Raw genomic sequence first — 17,500 nt, 5'->3', positions numbered from 1 at the left:
GATCCTCCCTGCACAAACCACAGCCTGTGGGCAGATGGGCCTCCAGCAGCTCGTCTTACAGTGAGGTGAAGTCAGACGTTTAGACTCAGCAGGTCGTCCGAGCCCTGCGCTCCACGGCTGTGGGTGAGTAGTGGCAGCGTTTGGAGTGTTTCACTGCTGTGGGTGAGTAGTGGCAGCGTTTGGAGCGTTTCACTGCTGTGGGTGAGTAGTGGCAGCGTTTGGAGCGTTTCACTGCTGTGGGTGAGTAGTGGCAGCGTTTGGAGCGTTTCACTGTTGTGGGTGAGTAGTGGCAGCGCTTGGAGCGTTTCAGTGCTGTTTCATTGCCACTAGATTCCCCCTGCAGTACTGGAAGCGGCAAGCAATCAGAAAAGAGCACAATGAATAAATGCAGACAAGTCTGGCAGATACAGTCAGAACCAAAAAAGAACCCCGGTGCCATAATTCTGTTCATTTTTAAATTGATGAGTACACAATCAATCACACACAGATATAAACGCGCAAGCGCAGCTTCTCAAAGTTCCACGACAGTCAAACAGATGAAACATCATTTCATCGAGTCTTTTGTTGCTTTCACGATTCCCGTCTGGCGAAGTTATTCACGTTTTTCAGCCGAGCCCATCTGCCGTCATAACGGGCGTCCTCACCTCCGAGTCTTCCCCTTTAGAAAGGAGACATCTGCCTGTTTTGTTCCCCAGCCATCCCGCACGAAACGAGCCGCGCAGCGGCGCCTTCGCCGGCTTGTCCACACGGGACCCGGGCTGGGTTATTCCGGCCCTGTCCCTCTTTTACGGCAAAACCATGTTCCGCAGCTCCGCTCAAGATGTCGCCAAACACTTTTACAAAGAACCGAGTCCTTTCGCCGCGTTGACGGGCGTCAATAGCGCGCTGACAGTAAATCAGGCCCCGGTGTGGCGAGGCAGGAGGGTCCCGTGTTAAAAACGATCCTACAGGAAGCCGAGCAGGTTGCAGCCAGTCTGGCGTCTGACTGAAACGAGGCTGAATGATTTGTGAGCTGTAAAAGTGTGTAAAATAAAGAGGAGGGGTGGTGGGGGTGGGTGGGGATGGCCCGGAACAAACCGTGATAAATGCGCTACAGCGCAGCGTCTGCCCGGAGTCTCCGTGCGTAAACGCGGCGTGTCTGGTGCAGCTGCGTGTCGCGCACAGACCCAGCAGGGCAGGATGTTGGGCAAAAAGGCACAAATACAACCACACACGCGTTAAGGAACATACCCCATACAAAAAGACATTTCAAAAAGCAAAATACACTAAACTACGGTTACTCATATTCAGTAACAGATTTTGCATTGACTAAAAAACGTTCTTTCTTTTAACATTTTGTCCTCTCAGCCTTAAAAATATAACAGCCTCTCTGATTGATGGACTCGTGAGCTCCAACACTTCCCATAATTAACCTTTAGAAGGCAGAGAGCCGATACCCATCAACCTCAGCGCCTAGACAAATCCCGTAATGCCATCAGCATCGACGCTCGTCAGCTTCACGGGGATCATTAATAACGTCGCTAATTGCGGCGTTGCCGATTAATCAAGAGGGCGGAGCCGAGAGCCGAACCGCCTCTCCTGTCTCTGCTTCCCGGACAAGGTCTGCGGTCCGGTCTTCATGTGACGGACTCACGAGACGGACTGGGTCTGGTGGTCAGTGATACGACCATTTAAATAACCGTGATTCCTTTACGTGTACTGGCAGCAACCGCAATCTGGATGATGTCAATAATAAACGATGAATTTATTAAACACGATAACTCAAAGACACAAGCAGCAGCATCAGCAATCGGTACACACAGTGAATAAACCAATTGGTGTGTGTGTGTGTGTGTGTGTGTGCGCGCGTGCGTGCGTGCGTGCGTGTGTGCGTGCGTGTGTGCGTGCGTGTGTGTGTGTGTGTGTGTGTGTGTGTGTGTGTGTGTGTGTGTGTGCGTGCGTGTGCCTGCGCGTGCGTGGATGTCCCTGATGTAAGGAAGAGGTGGGATTTGCTATCCTGGTTCTATGGAGAACAAAGAAAACATAGTGGTGCATAAAAGTTCTGAGCAGCAGAGAGAGGTCAGCTGGTTTGTTCTGGCGTGAAGAACAGTGGTACTGGTTTGAACATGTCCCAGTAACGTCAGTGGTACTGGTTTGAACATGTCCCAGTAACATCAGTGGTGCTGGTTTGAACATCTCCCAGTAACGTCAGTGGCATGGCTTATCCTGGGTAAGGCAAGATGATGGCCAGATATCACATATTTTAGTAAAGAAAGAGACAGATGAAGGAATGGCATGAGAGATGTATCTTCATGTGTGTTTCGGATTTAAGATTATCTGTACAAAGATGGTTTGAAGACGTACAAATGCATTAAAACAATACCTATTAGATCAAGATTCTTGATGAAACTCTGCTGTTTAAATAACTATGTCCTTTAGATAAACTGGCATCCTGAAGTGTCACATGTTGATTTTGACATTAGAGGGAATCTCCATGACGGGTTTTGTGGTGATAAAGCATAACAATCCTCCAGGTGTACTGTGAGTCATGGTGCTCAAACCCAGGAACGGGAGTATCGTCTGCAGTCTAACTACAGGGAATCCATCTCGCCTTTGTTTCCGACCCCGGGAGCGTCTCCGCAAGCTTGAATTTCGGGTGGGTCTGTTGCCGTGGCAACGTTGATCAGGCTCAAATTCTCCTGTTCCTTAGATTCAATAAAGAAATGTGCTTTTCAGCCGTTTGCTGTTACGTGTCCACGTGGTGCTGATGAGAGTGAGATGAGGGATGGTTATGAACCTTGCTGACATTCTGTTGATCAAGGTATTCACACCTGAGTTTCCACTTCCTCCCCCCTGACCACACCCCCTTCCTCCCCCCTGACCACACCCCCTCCTCCTGCTGACGAAAGGTGGTGCTAGTACTGCCTCCTGCTGGTCGACATGGTGCCTACACAGACCGATACAGACCGACACAGACCGATACAGACTGATACAGACATACGCAGGCAGATACAGACTAATATAGACTGATACAGGCTGATACTGACTGATACAGACAGATATAGACGGATACAGGCGGATTCAGACTGGCGTAGGCATACACAGAGTGATGTAGACATACATAGACTGATACAGACTGATATAGACTGATACAGACTGATATAGACAGAAAACAGGCTACTACTGTGAGTCACATCTCCAACTACTGTTATCATTGGTGATCGTTAATATGTTGCTGCCAAAATACATTAATGTCAAGCCTGTGTGATCAACGATGGGCCTTACCACCGTCACCACCGTCACCACCATCACCATCCAAAGCGCCTGTTTCCCACAGACGTGCCAAAGCAAAGTGGAAGGCAGATATTTTAACGTGCGGTGGTTTCTCAGGCAGGATCCTGGCGAGCAGCTCCAGCTGTTCACACCAAGAGGTGCGTTGGGAATAGTTTTAAGCCCGGCGCGTGAGAAAGACATGCTGAATTTTAAGACTCAATGAATAATTCATGCGTCTTAGTAGGGGAAGTGACATCGGGGGATCTCACGTGGTGCGCGTGCTTGTGTCTCTGCGTGTGCAAGATGGAGTGTGCTTGTGGGATACGTGTGTGTGTGTGAGAGAGCTGAAAGGTGTGTGTGTTTGAGCATGTGTGTCTTTTCCTCAGCGTGCATCAGTGATGAGGCTTGAAGAGGGAGGGGCCTGATTTCTAGCTGATAAATGGTTGATAAATGGCTGTTAAATAAGGGAAGAGCTCTACAAACGGAAGCTGTCCTACAGGAGTCTGTAGTTCCCTCTGTAAGCTGCACTGTCCCCGTCATCTTCTACGCAAACGCCGGCTGCCCTGTAGGCCATTTGCCTCGTGGTCTCAGCAGTACATCTGCACCAATTTCTGCTCGTCAGAAGAGCCGTCACCTCGCTGGCCTGTCCGGGCCTGCTGAGATGGAGCAGACAGAACAAGAGGGAAAGAACATCTCACCTTCCCAGATGTCACATTCTGATGAGACTGGGATACGGATCGGGCCCGCAGTGCTGGCCATCATTGTGTAGCGGTGCAGGAGCAGAGAACATCAAGGGAGGAGATGTAACAAAAAACCCCCGTCATCAAATTAAGTCCTGCAGAGCAAAACGCTTGTCCATAAAGTTAAACGCGTGCTAACTTAGCTCCATGGGGGTCGTTGCAACATTAGCGATGTTTGGGGTCGTGCTGCTGCGTGCGACACTCTGGAGAGTCGAGGAGATCAGCGTGTTTTTGGGATTCTTCTTCGGTATTGCTTCTTCTGAGCATTTCTGCACACGGCGAAACCCATTCATTAAGTCCTGCCGCATCGGGCCGGGACAGTCCACAGTCCCTGACGCCATCTCAGTGACGCTGGTCTCAGAGGTTCTGGACCCACTTTTCCTGTGCAACAAATACCAATTTTTTTTTGCATTACATCGACTGTGTTTAGTAAATGTTTAGTAGACTGTTCCAGAAAGAATTACAGTGGTGCACAAATGCTCTCGAATTGTCGAGTGCTTCTAGAGCAGAAGAACCTGTGAAATCATTTTGGGTCTGATACATGTTCATTCAAAATTTTAGTTTTGCCTTATTTATCTTCCAGACTGGAATACTGTAATTGAGCAATCCCTAAACCTCATTCCTGAAGAAGGTTCGGAGATGGGCAGAGAGATTTGTACAAGAAGCAAAAGTGGGTGTGGTACTAAGACACACCGTTAAGACTAACACACACCGCACATATAAGTCCTGGCTGTTGACATGAAATGACTCTTGCCTTGTGTAATCCCCTATGATATGTGACTTGCGATTCCTAATGTGATTCGTTATGAGGAGCTGGAGTGTGAATATGGATGAGTGTTCGCGTGTGTGTGTGTGTGACCACAGCTTCACGCAGTAGAACTGATTAGTGGACTGTACCTGCAGAGTGCTGACTGAATGAACCCAGAGACAGAAAAAGAGGATCAGCGCTTGGCACACACACACACACACACACACACACACACACACACACACACCCTAAGGAAAGGGAGAGAGAGAGAGAGAGAGAGAGAGAGAGAGAGAGAGAGAGAGAGAGAGAGAGCTGGCCCGGGCAGTAGAGCAGCAGTAGATCGAGGGTCACTCTTTGATGATAGAACGGCTGTGTGACTGTGAGACACCACACATCTTCTCCTCTGCATCACAAACAGGAATCTCTCTTATTAGCTTCTCTGAAATGTCAAACAGTGCAAACACTCTCCAGCCGCAGTACATCAGCAAATTATACGCAAGAGCCTCTCCCACCCTTACTTCATGCTCATCTAATATTGTTCCTGTACAATATAGTAAAAATGGCAAAAAATGCTGTCTAGACCTGTTCACACCGAACGCCTCTGAGCGCCCCGAGATGCTGTATGACACGGCACGTCGTGACATCGCGTGACATCGTTTTGTCACTCCACCACCACCAGAGAGCTTTGGGTCTTCAGCTCCCACTTTTCCTCGGACGTTCCTGTTCTGTCTCGCCAGAGCTGACGCACTTCGGGACGTTGACTCTTTCCAAAAACGTCCAGGAACTCTCCTCAAAAGTTTCTGCGGCAGGAGTTTAGCTCCCGTTTTCCGCGCCCTCTCTCTCCCCCACCGCTCTGTGAACTCTCCTTGATTCTCTCCATTTTTAAACGTAGCGAAGGGTAAGTGACATTTCGCTGACGGTAACTCAGTCCCGCTGTTGTCCTCTGCGCCCGTCAGAACCACTGTATGGATAAAAGACCTTCTCTCTAACGTCTCTAATGGGGGGGGGGGGGGGGGGGGGTGTCCATAGTTAGATACAGTAGTTACATAGTTACATTTGTGAGCCTGTATGCTTCAGACAGAAGGGGCACTTCCTTTCGCTGCCTTTGTCTCACGCCTTTAAACAACTCTCCACCGTGAAAATGGGGGCGGACGGCTACATTGTCTTGCAGCATCTAGCGGTTGCTCTATTCTGGCTCCATAAGCCGACGGGTAGAGTGGCGAAATACGTCTTAAAATGGTGCGAGGCTGAGACGGACAGGTGTTCTACAGCGGAGCAGGTTCTCGGCCTCCATGGAGAAGAAACAGGCTCATTTCAGCTTCGCTCTTTTTTTCCATGTGCATTACTTGATGTTTTTCCTCCAGCAATGTGACAACTGAGGTCTTTTATTTTGAAAGGTAGAACGTCTGAGTAGGGTGACCTGATTTAACTAAGAGATGGTGTTAAACATGGTTTCGGCAGCACCAAGTAGACTCAGACGCACATTTTGCTAGTATAAAGTTGTTTTCCTAATTGATTGATACATTGACTTCAAAGCTATGGCATGGAACTGATGAACTGTCAGTACACCCCCCAAAAGTGACGGGGAGATCGTCCCCGTGGGGAACCACGCGACCAGAGCACCACGAGCTGGCGGGTTCTTCAACGCCAGACTAGTGGCATCCAGCGTGTGATTGGCAGGTCTGGGCTGTATGTTAATGAACACACTGCCTGGCGCCAGGCAACGCGTTTACACGTCCTCCGTTGGAATATCTGACATCACGTTTAGAGAATGTCCATCTGGTCGGCCTGGAAACACTTCGGCTGTGTTTAGTGTCATTAATTTGCGCGGCCTGGGCATCGCATCATCAGCTGAGCATATCGAATCATTTCTTAAGTGTTATAGCAGACTTACCCAAATTCATTTTCAACTCAGTCAACTTCATATAGAGAATAGACAGTATTACCACGTGTGGAATAACACCTCCTTCTCCTACCTGTCTCTTGTCCTCTGTCCTTGTCTCAATGTATGTCTCCCTTCCTCACACATCCGTCCATCTTCTTCTCTCTCTCTCTCTCTCTCTCTCTCTCTCTCTCTCTCCATCTCCACTCCTCCACCCTACTCCAGAGGTGTGTGATGATGGGGAGTTTCTGTGTGCCGATGGAAAAGTGTGTGTATCGGAGAGCTGGCTCTGTGATGGTGAAGCAGACTGCCCAGACGCCTCAGATGAATCACTCTTTCAGTGTGAGTCTCCCACATTCATCTCCTCAAACTGCCCATGATAACATACATAAGTGTTTATAAAGCCTTTTCTATATTATGTAAAAGGTTTTTTATAAACGTCTCATGAAAATGTTAATGTACACCTAACCCATCAATTCAGTAGGTGAGTCTGTAGGTGTTTTTTTTTTTCGGTGGTTGCTCAAATGATTATTTTCATGTGTTTTTATGCAAACATATGCTATCTTTAGACAGGCATACAATGTGGGAGTTTATGTCAAAGCAAATCTGACATTTTGTCTCAGCTCTGATATTCATGGTGAAAAAAGTCCTCCCGTGCCAAATAAGACAGTGACAGCACTGTTGTCTTGTCCCTTTGGGTATCCTGTGAGCGCAGGACGTCCTCGGCTTCAGGACATGATGGGTGTAATGGCATCGTGTGAGCGCAGGAGGATTGTAATAGGCTTCAATGTGTAGCTTGACCGAGGGGCGGGGCAAGGAGGCCCTCCCACCTTGGAGAGCCCTTCTATTTCATTGGCTTATTTCATAACAGCACAACAGCCGACAGGCGTCTTCGTTATCCAGTCACGTTACATGGCCGGGCCCAAACAAGGAAATAAATCGTAATTAATAGAAGCGCAAATGACTACAGTAAAAATGCTGCAAAACAGAACAAATATGGCATCCTTATTTGTAAAGTGTGTCCTCAAATAAAATCTGATTTTAAATGGTTTTTCCAAATATACATGACTTTCTCCAGTGACTTGTTCTAAGAATTTTAGGAAAACTAATATCTCGAATCGTCCTAGTCGTCCTCGTCTCTCAACTTGTGTCACAAAGTGAAACGAGGATTCAAGCTCTAGGCGTCAGCGCTTTTTAAAATATCAAGTGACAATGCAAAGGAGCAGATGCAAACAGCAAGACCAAACACAGGCACTGTTCAAGATATCAGAGTGAGGGGAGCAAAGGTACATCACACTGAAGAGACAGGTAGAAAAAACACCCAGTGTGCTTAGCATAGGCGGAGACAATATGATGAGGATGATCATGAAGAGGAAGAGGGATCAAACAGGTAAACGATATGGAAATAACAGAAAGACATTAGAACTCAAGAGATGATGAACAAGGGGGCTGTGGTTGGTTGATGTGACAAACATGGGATGTTGCTGGGACTTCACCCAATGTCCCAACGGTATGACGGTGAGGCCAACCTTATGGGTGAGGCTCTAGGAGATCAGGGTGTTCCATCTGGAAGGTCCAGGTGAATGAGGGGTTTAGGAAGTCTGGTCCACCGAGCTGTAGCCATCCCACTCAATGAGATACTTTTATGAATCTAGCAGTGTCCTGACTGCAACGGAGAACATTTACCTGAAGGGTTCATCTCCCTGGTTGAGGAGAAGGGGCAGTAGTGAACCAGCTTCAGTAGCAAGACACGGAATACAGGGAAGATGTGAGGAGGAATCTTCAGGAGGTCGGCAAGCGGGTTTAAACGTCTCAGGATTCGGTATGGACCTACACACCCGTTGGTTGGAGATTTCCTCAAATAGGTCCCATTGTATGGGGAAAAAACAGGTTGCTTGGAGGATGAATTCAGGTTGGGAGGACTCTTGGGGTTTCTCATATAGACAAGAGAGAGCATTTGCCTTTATGTTCTTAGAACTGGGTCGGTAAGTTACCAAAAAGTTAATGCGAGTGAAAAGTTCTGAGTACCTTGCATGAGAGTTAAGGAGTGTGGCTGTATTTAGATACTTAAGGTTCTTATGATCAGTAAGGACCTAAAATTGATGCTAAGCATTCTCCAGTCAGTGACGCCAGTGCTATGTTCCTCACATCATAGTTATATTCAGGAGGTTCTGAGTGTTTTACTAACAAAATAAGAGTGTGCTCAGGTTTCCTGTGGTGATTATAAAGCACAGCACCAATCTCAACCTCAGAGGAATCTCAGCCTCCACCTCTATGACCAACAGCTTTGTGGGGTCTGTTTACCTGAGGACAGTAGTGCTAGTGACCACTGGTTTTTAGTTGGGTGAATGCTCGACTGGCCTCTGTGTTCCAACACCAGCGTGACTGATGCTTTATGCTTTATCAGGCTGGCGAGAGGCTTTACCACAGTGCGATAATTCCTGATGAAGCCGGTATTCTTGCAAAGCTCAAGAAATGTTGGAGCTCCTTAAGAGACCAGGGACTGGGCCAGCCGGTGACTGCACTAGCATGGCCATCACTCATAGAGATATCTCTGGGTGACAATGTATAACTGAGAAAGTAGACAGATCACTGATGGCATTTTTATAGTTTGACACAGAGGTGGTGCTTTCTGAGTTTAGACTTGGGAAATGAAGTATCTCCTGGAGGTTCCTGGAAAAGATGAGCAGATTGTCTATGACATATTGATCTATTTCTTCTCAGAATTTTTCATTCATGAAAGACCAAAAGACCGCAGGCGATTTGGACTAGAGACTGTGAATGTCTCTAAGATGTCAATAAATGCTGTTTTTCATTCATTACCTGCCAATATGCACACCAGGTTAAGCAGTGAAGAAATAAGTATTTAAACACTAAATTAGAAGCACCAGTTTGAGGTTGTTAGCTGCATAAAGACTCATGTCCACCCCACACAATCAGAAAGACTCCAACTACTAACATGGCTAAGACCAAAGGGCTGTCCAAAGACACCAGAGACTAAATTGTAGACCTCTACAAAACTGGAAAGGTCTATAGGGCAGTTGCCAAGCAGTTGGGTAAAAAAAAAGATCAACTGTTGGAATGTAAGCTCCATGTAAGATCTCACCTGGGGCTCCATGAAAGATCTCACCTCGTATTGTAGCAGTGATCCTAAGAAAGGTGAGGAATCAGCCCAGAACTACACGGGAGGAGCTTCAAAGACTTGAAGAGAGCTGGCACCACTGTTTCCAAGGTTACTGTGGGTAATACACTAAGACGTCATAGTTTAAAGTCATGTATGACACAGAAGGTTCCCCTGCTTAAATCAGCACACGTCCAGGCCCGTCTTAAGTTTGTCCATGACCATTTAGATGATCCAGAGGAGTCATGGGAGAAAGATCTGTGGTCAGATGAGACCTAAATAGAACCTATTGGTCTTAATTCCACTCGCCGTGTTTGGAGGACAAAGAATGATGAGTACCGTCCCAAAAACACCATCCCTACTGTGAATCATGGGGGTGGAAGCATCAAGTTTGGGGGTGTTTTTTCTGCATATGGGACAGGACGACTGCACTGTATTAAGGAGAGGATGACCGGGATCATGTATTGGGAGATTTTGGGGAACAACCTCCTTCCCTCAGTAAAAGCATTGAAGATGGGTCGTGGCTGGGTCTTTCAACATGACAATGACCCAAAGCACACAGCCAGGATAACCAAGGAGTGGCTCCGTAAGAAGCATATCAGGGTTCTGGAGTGGCCTAGCCAGTCTCCAGACCTAAACCCTATAGAAAATGGAGGGAGCTCAAATTGTGTTTCTCAGAGACAGCCCAGAAACCTGGCTGATCTGGAGAAGATCTATGTGGAGGAATGGGCCAAAATCCCTGCTGCAGTGTGTGCAAACCTGGTGAAAAACTACAGGAAACGTTTGACCTCTGTAATTACAAACAAAGTCTACTCTATCAAATATTAATATTGATTTTCACAGGTTTTCAAATACTTATTTGCACACACAAATAAATTATTTAAAAAATAATACTTTGTGATTTCTGTTTTTTTTTTTATTTTGTCTCTCACAGTGGACATGCACCTAAAGTGAAAAGGGTGTCCAAATACTTATTTTCAAATATGTCCAAATACTTATTTTCCTCACTGTTTGTGCTTTTTAGGTTCAAATGAACCCCTGTACATTTGCCTCATCCGTGACCTTGGTCTCTTGGACAGACAAGCGGTGGCCTTCAGATATTATCTAGTATATTCTTACTGAATATATAGAGGAAACTCTGTAGAAGGGGAGGGGGGTTCTTCAGGGTTCTGAGAGGCAGTTGGAAGTCCCTTGTGTTTGTCTAGGTGTCCTGATCCAATCTAAGAGGGGAAGATCATGGGGAGGGTGATCCTGAGGAAGGCAGAGCCTCTTACCTCGGTGATAAGATGTTCATCCAACCAGGGAGCACAGATCGGTCGGGCGACCAAGAAAGTGAGAGGGAATGTCACAGGACAGACAGCGTTTCTCCATTATGCACTGACTGCATTCAGTAGCCGACGGAGGGTGATGTACGCAGTTGCAAAGGGACACCAGAGTTGGAGTGTTCTTCATGGGCAGCGGAAGACAGAGTGAGCTCCTATGTTCAGGCTGGATCTTGTGTCTGCGTGTGGATATCCACTGAGGTAGACATATGGATGAACACCTCTAAGTCGCTCTAAGTCTACAGTCGCCCTGCATGCCAGGAGAGCTGTGGTTTATCTACTTCTGTACGCCATCAGCAAAGGCAGGTTGACACAGCCACATCTAGCCACCATGGTCTGGAACTCTGTGGCATGTCCCACTGCAGATCTCTTTCCCTGCTTGTTGTTGCTTAACAGCAAGCCTGAATATTTCCCAACAGCAGGACAGTCAAAAAACGTGATTGGAGTCCAGGGCTGGGTGAAGATATGACAGCATCAGAGGAGGGAGATGACAAACCGGATTCTGTCCTGGCTTTTGGGGAAATAACTATCATGGTGTTCCAAAAACAGAGGATGATACATAAGAATCCTCTTAGCAGTTAATACCATCATACCTCTCTGGTGTAGTACCCAGAACAGCTGCTTTAGAAGGAGCTGGAGGATGCTTCCTGTTCCTGTTGCTACCTCGGTGCACTTGAACTGGCTACCTATTTTAGGATCAAATCAATGGTAGCAGTCATTGGTCCCCATGAACTAAAAGGGGGCGGGGCATCAGCACGTGCGGAGTCTGCAGGTACGTCACACCTCCGCACTGAGCACCATCTGAGGAGAAGCGAACACCCCGACAGTGATAGGGCTCTATGTGAACGCTGCCTTCCCAGAAACCAACTGGGTTTTAGAATGTGCTGCACAGACTTAAAATGTGTAGCCAAGAAAGAGAAATAAATAAATATATATTTTACATTTTAATAAAATAAATGATTGAAATTACAGTTTTGTCACAAGACTTCTAATATAAGGAAGCTTTGCCAAGCTCATAGCTGACGTTCAGAGCGTCATGCGATGAAGGTCTTTGCCCACAGGCCGGTGTTTACGCCAATGCTTCCGCATAATGTAGCATAATGCTTCTCATTTGTGTCAAGCAGGTCGGGCTCGGGTTTGCTCCAGTGACTCGAACCATCTGTTTTCAGCGCATGAATTTGTGCGTGTGTGTGTGTGTGTGTGTGTGTGTGTGTGTGTGTGTTTGTTTGTATTTGGGTGTATGTGTTTGCATGCACATGTCTGTGTGCATTGTGCACATCTGCGAGTGTGTGTGTGTGTGTGTGTGTGTGTGTGTGTGTGTGTGTGTGTGTGTGTGTGTGTGTGACAATAGCAGAGGCCTCCAGAGGAAGTGTGATCTGCAGGATAGGATGTGTTGTTTATGGGGTTGGGCTGAACAGTCTGTCTGTTGCCATTAAAGAGTTTTTTTTCAGGTAAAATATAAGATGTAGTGCACACTCTGGTGCACACTCTGGTGCACACTCTGGTGCACACTCTGGAGTGGTGGAGTGGTGGGTGGGTGGGGGGGGTGCTTCCTGCTCCAAAGCTTTCATGAAAAAAATGTCTTTGTTGGAATTGGAGGTGGGGGAGTCCCCATAAATGTTACACCCCTGAATTAAACACACCCTCAAGAGGCTCCCTGGGAAAAGTAGTTCATGTCATTTGATATGCGGTTTTAATCCGGGTAATTATTAGCAGAAGCTTCGTTCATTTAAACTATAAGCACATGCTTCCTGTCTTTTTTATGGTTATTCATTTTATTCATCTAACTTCTATCTCTATTGCTGTTTGTATGTGAAATCTGTAGACTGTAGCGCTGGTGTGAATAAGAGACCTCGTTTTTGTTTTTTACATAATCTTCATTGCTCTTCAGATCTCCCCATGGAACTGTGGCCGTTAACATTTTAAACCCGTTTCATTTTAGAGCCTCAAAAAGGCGGCGCGTTTATGAGGATTAATTACCTGCTGTTAACTAAATGAAAGCGTAAGAGGCTCCAGGGTGCGATAAAGTGGTGGGCAGGGGGTGTGGTGGGCTGGGAGGGGGTGCCTGTCACAGTGCCCCCCCCCCCCCCCCTCCGTCCCTTTGGTGGGTTCCAGAGGAGGTCTAGGGGTCAGGCACAGGGCTGGGATTTGCCATGACGATGCACCCACACAACACGCCTCCTTCTTTGCCGGTTAAAGGTCAAACCCGTAGATTATCCTAATGCTTTTAATGTGTGTGTGTGAGCCTCATGTGCAGAATAGCCATAACACCCCTCAATAACCCAATATGGCATGTTAAAGAACTGAATAACATACAAAAAATAAACATACTAAAATTCTAACAGATCTTCAACATATTAAATAAAATTTCATATTAAAACATATTTATGTAGCATAAGCATGAGAATGATGCTACATGTGTTAGTGTGGATCACACTGGTGTGAAGAGGGTCACATGAAAAACTTGCAGTTCTGAATAGGGACATAATCACATAAAATAATATATGACTTAAATAAACCAGCTTTACAGTATAGACCAGTGATCATGAACATGTTGCCTGTGGGGCTGGCTGAGGCAGTGTGGTGTGAATACACTGGTGCCGTCGTCTGAAAGGTTGGGGGTGTGGCCATGGCTCTTCTATACTGTCCATCACCCCACACAAGAGACAGCCCCGCCCACTTCTGCTTTTTCAGTTCAGTGAGTGCCAGTCTGGCATTGCTTTATGTGATTAAGGGTGAGGTAAAAACAAAAGCCATCTAAAATATTTTATATGCATGTTAACATTAGAACTGACTTGTGTTCACGCTGCTTCTGCAATCACAATTGAATTGTGTGGAAATTATGAGTCTGTAATTATTTTGCAGTTCAGTGCAGCCACTTAAATGGTGCCCGTTAATTGCAAAGAAGCTCATTTAAATCAAGTGTGTGCAGTACTGCTCTTAATTTGATCTTGATTGGGCTCTGCCTGGAGTACTCCTCTAATTTTAATCATCAATTGTCACTGCTTGACACATCCTTGAAGAGAAATACAGATTTCTCCAAGGTAGTTCTCAATAGGTTTCTAAACTCAAACATCTCACAATCAGACAGATTTGTCTTTTCAATACTACAGTGGCCTGTTATACTCTCTCTCTCTCTCTCTCTCTCTCTCTCTCTCTCACACACACACACACAGATTTTGTTTTTGTATTCAGCTTCTTTTGGACTCTATGCTCAGTTACAGATACTGACGCATCTCACGTGTCATCAGTTTGTGATCTCTGAGCTCTGAAGGGCCATCTGTGTGTTTCTTTATCCCCCACTCTGAATATTGAACCAACCAATCACAGAGCATTAGCATATCACCCATAAACCCTTTAATCATTATCCGTTAGCATCTATAGACAAACTAATTGTAACTCGGTTGACTCACGTGGGGTAAAGGTTCGACATAAACTCGAGCCTTTATGCATTTTATTTAAAGAATGATACAACAATAACTACACTTAAGACAATATCAAACACTGTTAAACTAAACAAGACTAAAGAAATCAACCAAGAAATACTAACTACAATTACAGACAGATTAATGAACAAAGACATGGACATAAATATGTAGCAACATAGACAAACAAAGGCACACAAAGCAAACCTGCATATTACAAACTAAAGAGATAAGACACAAAACAAGCAAGACTAGAAACAGAGACCAGACTGAATACAAGACATGAGCTAACAAACAACAGAACGAACTAGCGAATACCTAAGACAAGAACAGGAACAAAACAGTAGCCATCTACAACGATGGTAAAACAAAGTGTTTAAATACACAGGCAAAACGAGGATTAAATGAGACACAGGCGAAACCAATACACAAGGTGGTGGGTGACACAAGATACAGGGGCGTGAAGGCAGACACAAAAGGGTATTTCAAAATAAAAGCACACAGAGGAAAATCAGAAAACTAAATCAAAACAAGAGGGGATGCCGTGGGGAACTTAACACCAATCTGTTCATTTGCATATCACTCATACACCATCTATTCATTATCCGTTAGCATCTATACAAACAAACTAGGTCACCTGCAGAGGTCCTGGTTATGACAACTGTGGGGATTAATGTTTATATCACTGCAGTGATATATATACGGTTGGGGTAACTATAGGGGTTAGTGCGATGTCACTGCAGCCCGTACAGTGGAGCGCAAGTGCGCACGTGCAAAATCATGACTTCAGCAGCCTTATCCACCGGCGGAAATAAGTGGAGGAAAATGTGATTTGCAGAGGTGTTTGAAGCATCACTGATGTGTGACTGAGCGTTGTGGGCTGTGCCTTAGCTTGGCTTATTAGCCAGAGTGCTTGGCCATGAACCAGGCAACCGGGGTTTAAATTACAGCTGACGCCTACCACTCGAGATGGCCTTGAGAAAGACACTGAACCTCAAGCAGCCTCAGCTGGGTGGGTGTGCAGCGGGGGTGGGGGGGGGGGGGGGTGGGGGGGTGGCAGTGTTGGGCTCTGTCCGTGGGCCTCTAATCTAAATCACTTTGGACAGAAACCTCACCTAAATGTACGAGGCCATGCCTCAAACGCCTCTCAGCCAGACAGTTCGGCACAGCGCACTGAGGCGAAGTGGTTTTCTCCTCTAACTTGGTCATACCAGGTTCTTCACAAAACATGTCACAAACACAAAAGCTAAAGGAATCCTGTATACAATTTGCAAGTTGTCGCATGGTTTTCGTTCGCAGTTTCAAATTCACGAGCGCTTTGACCTCGAACCACCAGTAGCTCCTGTGAGTTCTCTCTCTGTCTTCTTAAGGCGAAGGCGAGAGTGATTAGAGTGAATGACTGTTCTCTACGGCCCTAATTGCAGCCGTAAGCACCCAGCAGCTGACTGACTGATGCCCTAACGACAGCTGTAATTGGAGCACTAACACAGCCAGCGTTAATGAAATATTCAAATGCCTTTAGTGCATCGTTAGCCACACTCTCACGCTCTCTCTGTGGACACGAACGCAACGTTTCTGCGTTCACGGTTCTTCACGCTTTTATATACGTTCAAGTCGGCAGCATTATGTGGGCACGCATCTATGTAACTGTTAGAGATTCTCCACATACCTTCACATGTGTTTGGTGGCTTTAACACATTCACATGACCTCGATCAGGCCTGTTTACTGAACTCGTAATGTTAGGGTCATAACTCGTAAGGCGTGTTGGTGTAGGGACATTGCGGAACGAATGGGAGGGAAATTTCAACCTGCTGGAAAAAGTTATTGTGGAAGTAAGGAATCGTTGTATGAGGCCACATACCCCGCTGCTATAATGATAATTCATTATTATATTTGAATAAAACCTGAGCATTTCACTTAATTAGCTGCTTAACTGTCAGTGGTACACTCAGCCCATCTGACCATTTTACAGGTTATTTTTATACAACAGTATGTGTATTGGTGTGTGAGCTGGAACATAATTGGGAGTTGCTAGGCAGCCAATTTGCATTATGCACTCCAGAATGCCTCAGTGATTGGCTCGTTTATGCAAAGAGCTCTTGGCTGTTACACACCAGTGGAAGACGACGCCCCGAGACTGAGAAACCACGGCCTCATGGTGAGATCAGCCACTAAAACTAGTTTCTTACCCCTGCAGTTGTAACTGCTGCTTTTTTAGGCCTTTGACTAAATAGTGATCTCATAGTTACAAAAAGCCTCATTACGTAAGCAGCTGGCTGGCTGATGGATTGTGCTGCAGAAGGAGTTCAATTGTTTACCAAAGGAAAATGTAATACAGAGCATAAAATATGACGGCTAATAGTGCAATAACAAGCTGTCGCCATTTCTGTTATCACGTCCTGTAATTCCCAGGTAGTAACAAGAGCCCACTTACTGGTCCAGAGAGAGAGGGGTGAGGAGAGATAGAGGGGGAGGGAGGGAGAGAGAGAGAAGACAGAGGGATAGAGAGAGAGAGAGAGAGAGAGATGAAGGGGAGGAGAAAGAAGCAAAAAGGAAGGAGACTTTTGGTTCTTTTGCTTGAGGTAAGAAATGTGGGCCGGATCTTCATTGGAGGAACCCTATGGGGAAGCCCATATGAGGCAGTTCGCCCCTTCATTGAACCCGCCGGACCGCCTCAGGCTGCACCATCTCTCCCGCCCATCAGATCAGAACCAACGTTGTCGTGTTGGGATTTGATGCCTCGCAGGGGTGTTATTGCACGATTGCCAAAGGTGCAAAGACAAAATGCAGAGAGTACTCCATTAATTCTCCTGTTTAAAGTTACTATGCCGATTGCTCTGAAGGTATATGGAAGTTGAACAGACTGATTTGTTTTTGTTTCCGGTAGGTCTTTAGGTTAGAACATACATCCATATCTCATTTACGACTGCAGTTTAATGAGGAACATGTAGCTGTTTATGAGTGCATATGTGTTCACTCAAAACATAAAGGCTGTAGAATGTTTTATGC

General features: G+C 46.1%; 1 protein-coding gene across 1 annotated transcript in view; it reads left to right on the top strand.

Annotated features, from left to right (window-relative positions):
- Nucleotides 1–17,500, top strand: part of lrp1ba (low density lipoprotein receptor-related protein 1Ba) — a 284,803-nt gene that overhangs the window by 16,162 nt on the left and 251,141 nt on the right. The window contains exon 2 of the mRNA XM_077010394.1: nucleotides 6,848–6,964. Coding sequence (XP_076866509.1) covers nucleotides 6,848–6,964 — 117 coding nt within the window. The remainder of the gene's footprint in view (nucleotides 1–6,847; nucleotides 6,965–17,500) is intronic.

The sequence above is a fragment of the Brachyhypopomus gauderio genome, chromosome 1 (genome assembly GCF_052324685.1).
Source record: "Brachyhypopomus gauderio isolate BG-103 chromosome 1, BGAUD_0.2, whole genome shotgun sequence".
NCBI classification, from domain to species: domain Eukaryota; kingdom Metazoa; phylum Chordata; class Actinopteri; order Gymnotiformes; family Hypopomidae; genus Brachyhypopomus; species Brachyhypopomus gauderio.
This window is presented reverse-complemented; position numbering and strand designations above follow the sequence as displayed.